At 34.3% G+C, this 6770-nt stretch overlaps 1 protein-coding gene across 1 annotated transcript in view; it reads left to right on the top strand.

The window, feature by feature from the left end:
* The window catches only part of LOC137656156 (uncharacterized transmembrane protein DDB_G0289901-like), a 6449-nt gene extending 1816 nt beyond the window's left edge, over positions 1–4633 (top strand). The window contains exons 2-3 of the mRNA XM_068390332.1: positions 976–1760; positions 3393–4633. Of these exons, the coding sequence (XP_068246433.1) occupies positions 976–1760; positions 3393–4355 (1748 nt within the window). The 3' untranslated portion in view covers positions 4356–4633. The remainder of the gene's footprint in view (positions 1–975; positions 1761–3392) is intronic.
* The last annotated feature ends 2137 nt before the right edge of the window (positions 4634–6770 follow it).

Raw genomic sequence — 6770 nt, forward strand, 5'->3', positions numbered from 1 at the left:
ACTTCTTTACTTGACGATTCTATTTTCCTCAATTCTATGCCAACTGCTTCACTATTTTCTTAATTATTTACAGCTAAACATAACCTCTGTTGTATCATCTGTCTCTGCACAACTCATAAAGCCTATGATTTTCATTTCTGTTGTTATAATTTTCTTTTGAGTCTGTCATATTCAACTTTGGCTTCATTATTATATCCTCCTTATTGTTGAGTTCATTTATGTAATCTTTTCTGCTATTAACTTTTGCAAACCTCTTCTTGGTCATCGCACAGTATACCCAAATCACATATAGATATCCATACCATTCCTTCTATTTTAGCTATCAAACATAGACATCCTTTTGAGGTATATATATATATATATATATATATATATATATATATATATATGTGTGTGTGTTTGTGTGTGTGTGTATGTGTAACCATATATATATATATATATATATATATATATATATATATATATATATAATGTATATATATATATATATATATATATATATATATATATATATGTAAATATACATATATATATGTAACTATATATATATATATATATATATGTAACTATACATATATATATATGTAACTATATATATATATATATGTATATATATATATATATATATATATATATATATATATATATATATATATATATATATATATATATACGGGGTTAAGATGTTAGAATGTTGCGTTTGAATAATAGACTCTAAAGCACACTTTTAATTCTTTGATGTACAGTATTTCAATTGTACACTTTATTCTTCGAAATATTATGGATATTATTGATCGGAGTGATAATAACATTACGAGGTGGTATATGAAAGTGGAGGATGAGAGAGAGAGAGAGAGAGAGAGAGAGAGAGAGAGAGAGAGAGAGAGAGAGAGAGAGAGAGAGAGAGAGAGAGCATTGCTTTTAAAACGAAGATTTTTTTTTTAAAAATGGCTAATTCTTTCCCTTCCCTTTCAGGTTCGGTAGGAAGATGTTTAGGCGCCCTACTCCCCAATAGCAACGGCAACGGAAATGGTGGTTATACTTATGGCAACGGCAATGGCAACGGAAATGGCGTTTATGTTAATGGAAACGGCAATGGCAACGGAAATGGCGTTTATGTTAATGGAAACGGCAATGGCAACGGAAATGGAGTTTATGTTAATGGAAACGGCAATGGCAACGGAAATGGCGTCTATGCTAATGGAAACGGCAACGGAAATGGAGTTTATGCTAATGGAAACGGCAAAGGAAATGGAGTTTATGCTAATGGCAACGGCAATATTTTCAATGGCAATACGAACGGCTATGCGAACGGCAATGGCGTGCTGAATGGGGCCAATGGAAATGGTTATGGCAATGGAGCATACACCAATGGGAATGGCAATGGAATTGCTGTCAATGGCAACGGTGCTAATGGCAACGGCAACGGCGCATACACTAACGGAAATGGAGTCAACGGAAATGGTAATGGAGTATACACGAATGGTAATGGCAACGGAATTGCAGTCAACGGCAACGGCGCCTATAGCAATGGCAATGGTAATGGGGCCTACACCAATGGCAACGGCTTCGGAGGTAACGGCATTAATGGAAACGGTTTCGCAGTGAACGGATTAGCAGCCTTGGCCGAAGCCATCCCTGGAGGCGGTGTGCCCGGGCAAGACTTCCCCATTTTGGCATCAGTGCCCATCACAGAATTCGTTTGCGACGGTCTCCTTCCTGGGTACTATGCTGATATTTCGTCTGAAGCAAGATGCCAGGTAATTAAATTCGTCTATTGTTTACTTATAAAGAGAGAGAGAGAGAGAGAGAGAGAGAGAGAGAGAGAGAGAGAGAGAGAGAGAGAGAGAGAGAGATAATTTTTACATTTTAGTTTTCCCTTAGAAATGTAGCCCAACTTTGATTTATCCAATATCAGATTCCCCTGATAAATTCAACTTTCAGATTCCCATTAGTTTTCCTTATGGTTTACTTCATAAATAATTCAATTTAACTGTTTATCTTTTGAAATATGCAAGAAAAAATAATAAACAAGTTTTCAAGTCAAATTTCAATCTAAGAAATTATATTACTTTCATAGTTTAATGACATCTGGTTCTTTCAAAAAAAAAAAATTCGCCTATTTTTTTTTTTCTTTTTCAAATCATTGGAGTTGCAACATGTTATAAGTAATTGAAAGGTTGCTAAAAGTCCATGCGAAGTTTTGGCCAGGTGTTCTGCCTTTATGTGGTAAACTGCTTTTAAGTTTATTTATTTTTATTTTATCAAGGAACTTATCCTTTATACTTTACTTTAACTTTAGATTTAGAAATCTCAAGTTGATCATTGTCAGAAGTGTTAGATAAAAAAGACATTGATAAAGTTTGAGAGTGTATTTTTGACAAATCCGGAGGCCCTTTTGTTTGTTAGGGAGATCAGTGTTATATTGATTAGTATTTATGATAGTTATATGAACTCTTCATCTTTTTTTATAATTGTTTGGCTAAAATGTACTAAAAATTTTGACTTGGAGAAAGAACAGCTTCCAAAGGCTAGACTATCCTTTGAAGAAAAGTAAAATAGTATTCTTCATATGGGCTAGACCAAGGAAGAACAGTAGAATTAAGATCATTCAGAATAAAAGTCCATAATACAAAGAATACCAATTGCATAACATACTTCCAAAGACAAAGACGGATAGGTAGAATAACATTCTTCAAATAGTAAAGGCTATTGTAGGAACATACATTACAACAGTATCCTTCAAAAAACGAAAAAAACATCCTTGGAAAGTAAAACAGGATAGATTCAAAAGGTTTGACATAACCCTTCACCCCTAAGACGGGAGATGATAAAAAACAGGAAATGAGGTAGACATGACTTGAGAGTAGAGCAAGTCCTATTAAGTTCCTTATTAATCTCATTGTTTCGCTGTGGAAATCTTCAGTACAAAAAGAAAGGAGGACTTAAGTAGTTTTACCAAGATTTCATATGGGTTTGATGTAATTATCTCGTGAAGCAGTTCCCAAGGGCAATGAGTGTGATTGGATTTTAACTATTAAAAATACTTTTATCGAATGTAAAAGTTTCGAAAGAGAGAGATCTATGTTTTGATGAGAAAAGCTTTATCGGCTTTTTATAGGAATCTGAGAATTTCTGTTTTTAGAATTCTAACTTTTTAATAAACAGGTCATTATGTAAGATGTAAATTCAGTTCATCACAGATTTTTACCATATAATGTATTTATTTTTTCTTCCATAAATTTAATGTCTTATTTTACCCTTTTATTTAGTTTTAATATAAATAGTTCTCTCCTCGAATTTAATCAGCCCAGCTCTATAAGAGTCGAGCTTGACTCACTTGGCTGGTCAATCTCCTCCTTCGAATAATAATGATAATGTATCATCGGCAGGTGTTCCACATCTGCCAGGCGGACGGGAGACTGGACTCTTTCCTGTGCCCCAACGGGACCATCTTCCACCAGCAGTTCTTCGTGTGTGATTGGTATTACAACGTCGACTGCTCCAGCTCGCCTCAGTTCTTCGGCCTCAACGCTGACATTGGCAGAGTCAATGGCAATGGCAATGGTGGTGCCAATGGAAATGGCAATGGAGTTGTCATTGGCAATGGTAATGGAGTTGTCATTGGTAATGGAAATGGCTACACCAACGTTAATGGAAATGGCTACACCAATGGCAATGGTGCTGTCAATGGAAATGGCTACACCAACGGTAATGGTGCTGTCAATGGAAATGGCTACACCAACGGTAATGGAAATGGCTACACCAATGGCAATGGTGCTGTCAATGGAAATGGCTACACCAATGGCAATGGTGCTGTGAATGGAAATGGTTACACCAACGGAAATGGAAATGGCTACACCAACGGTAATGGTGCTGTCAATGGGAATGGCTACACCAACGGTAATGGTGCTGTCAATGGAAATGGCTACACCAACGGTAATGGTGCTGCCAATGGAAATGGCTACAACAACGGTAATGGTGCTATTAATGGTAATGGAAATGGTTACACCAATGGCAATGGAAATGGTTACACCAATGGCAACGGAAATGGCTACACCAATGGCAACGGAAATGGTTACACCAATGGCAATGGAAATGGTTACACCAATGGAAATGGTTACAGCAATGGCAACGGTAATGGCAACGGAAACGGTTACACCAATGGCAATGGAAATGGCTACACCAATGGCAACGGAAATGGCTACACCAATGGTAATGGTGTTATCAACGGTAACGGAAATGGCTACACCAAAAGGAATGGAGCTGCCAACGGAAACGGCTACTCCAATGGGAATGGAAAAAAGAATGGATATCGAAATGGAAAATCAAATGGATACGGATATTCAGGGTGATGACACTGTAGTCATATTTTCCATTTTCTATAGTTGCCATTCTTAGTATATAACTATTTATTCCTCTCTCTCTTCTTCTTCTTCTACAACTGATTTACTTGTAATTTTACAATTTCTAAAAAACAAGACTTTTCCACAAGCTGTTTAGAATTTTCGAATCTTTATTTGTAAACAATTTGCATCTTTTTTTTCGAAATGAAGAACGATAACTTTTAGGTTAAGCTTCGAGTCTTGCTGAGGTTTAAGCTTTCGTTCATAAGGAAGCTTAATAAGCCTCGGTATGATATTAACTATTAACGACTACCATGTTCGATGACCATGGTCTTAGTAACGCCATTTGCTGCAATAATTCAAGCAAATATTAATTAATATTCAAGTGAACAGGAAATAAAAACTTTTCTAATTATTATAAGCTGGCAAGCATTCGCACACACACAATATATATATATATATATATATATATATATATATATATATATATATATATATATATGTATATATATATATATATATATATATATATATATATATATGTGTGTGTGTATATATATATATATATATATGTGTGTGTATATATATATATATATATATATATATATATATATATGTGTGTGTGTATATATATATATATATATATATATATATATATATATATATATATATATATATATAATAACGTGTTGAGTATGAAAGTGTAAAATTCTTTCAAGTTCATAACACAACTGGCAATGTTTATTGTTTCTTGAAAGCTTGTTGAGTATGAATAACATCCGTTATGGATTCTGTGAATTTTAAGTCGCAAATAAATTATATATTTAAATATTCTTTTCATTATTCCAATATAACTTTGGTTTAGAAAATGCAAAACATGTTTGTAAACACCCCCAATAAATGATTTCGTAAATTCCAGGGCAGGAATATACAATACTACTCTATATGTTTGTTTACATTTTTATAATACAATTTAGATATCAAAAAAAAACTTTATCAGTGGCAACAAATAAAACTAGTAAACGCTAACCACGGTGACATCAGCTGCTGATAACAAGAAAGGTTGAGAGTGATATAAACAGCCAATGGAAAATGACGTGACCTTGCAATCTTCAACAGATCTCGACACTCTGGTGTAAACAGCCATTTTTTATCTTTAATCGAAAGATATTAATTATGATATCTCTCTAATATCATTAAGATATATTAAAAAAACCTTTGATTCTATAAAGAAGAAAGCATTTCCAAACAGCTAAATCCTGATAAATAAATTGAAATATTATCCATTTTGAAAGTGGACATTTATCGTCTTCTTTGGTGTTGAACTTATATCCTTTCTCAGAGTCAGACTCGTGATCTATAAAGACACTCGTTTGCCTATCCTTTCGGCCTTCATTTTTTAGTAAGAGGACTAAGGAGTAGAGTGAAGTGAGAGTCGTGACTTTCCGTTAGTTGCCAAATGCAGTTTTCCTTCAGTAGACATATGAATTATGATAGCGACTATGGTGGACCCACTGTGCTTGTAAATCGCATTTGTTTATCATTAAGAATGAGGAACAAATTATATAAAACAATGGAAGAAATTTATGTTAGGGCATACGTCATACTCAGTCCTGTCTTTATGACACCAGATGATTTTGAGTTTCAAAAACTTCGGAAGATTAAAGATATTTCACATTTCATTAAACATTCTTTATGACAACCGACACTGACAGTTTTATCTTGTTATTGAGAGGAAGTAAAATTGTATATTGTGAACTAAACTAGATTGGAAGAAATTGAGTAATATATTCGAGGTAGTAGGTTTGCAATGGCAACACCCACCCGTTGAAATACTACCACTAGAGAGTTACTGGGTCCTTTGGCTGGCCAGACAGTACTACATCGAGTCCCTCTCTCTGGTTACTGCTAATTTTCTCTTTGCCTACACATATACCAAATAGTCTGGCCTATTATTATCACATTTTCCTCTGTTCTCATACTCCTGACAACACTGAGATTACCAAACAATTCTTCTTCTCTCAAGGGGTTAACTACTGCAATGTAATTGTTCAATGGCTACTCTCCTCTTCGTAAGGGTAGAAGAGACTCTTTAGCTATGGTAAGCAGCTCTTCTAGGAGAAGGACACTCCAAAATCAAACCTTTATTCTCTTGTCTTAGGTAGCATCATAGCCTCTGTACCATGGGCTTCCACTGTCTTGGATTAGAGTTCTCTTGCTTGGGGGTACTGTCGGGCATGTTGCTTATTTTATTTTGTTTGTTTGAAGTTTTTATAGTTTATATGTGAAGGATCTAATTTAATGGTACTGTTCATGAAATATTTTATTTTATTTTTTTATTTTTCACTTGTAGTTCATTTCTGTTCCTTCCTCACTAAGCTATTTTTCCCTGTTGGAGCCCATGGTCTTATAGCATCTTGCTTT

This window comes from Palaemon carinicauda, chromosome 17 (genome assembly GCF_036898095.1).
Source record: "Palaemon carinicauda isolate YSFRI2023 chromosome 17, ASM3689809v2, whole genome shotgun sequence".
In the NCBI taxonomy this organism is placed as follows: domain Eukaryota; kingdom Metazoa; phylum Arthropoda; class Malacostraca; order Decapoda; family Palaemonidae; genus Palaemon; species Palaemon carinicauda.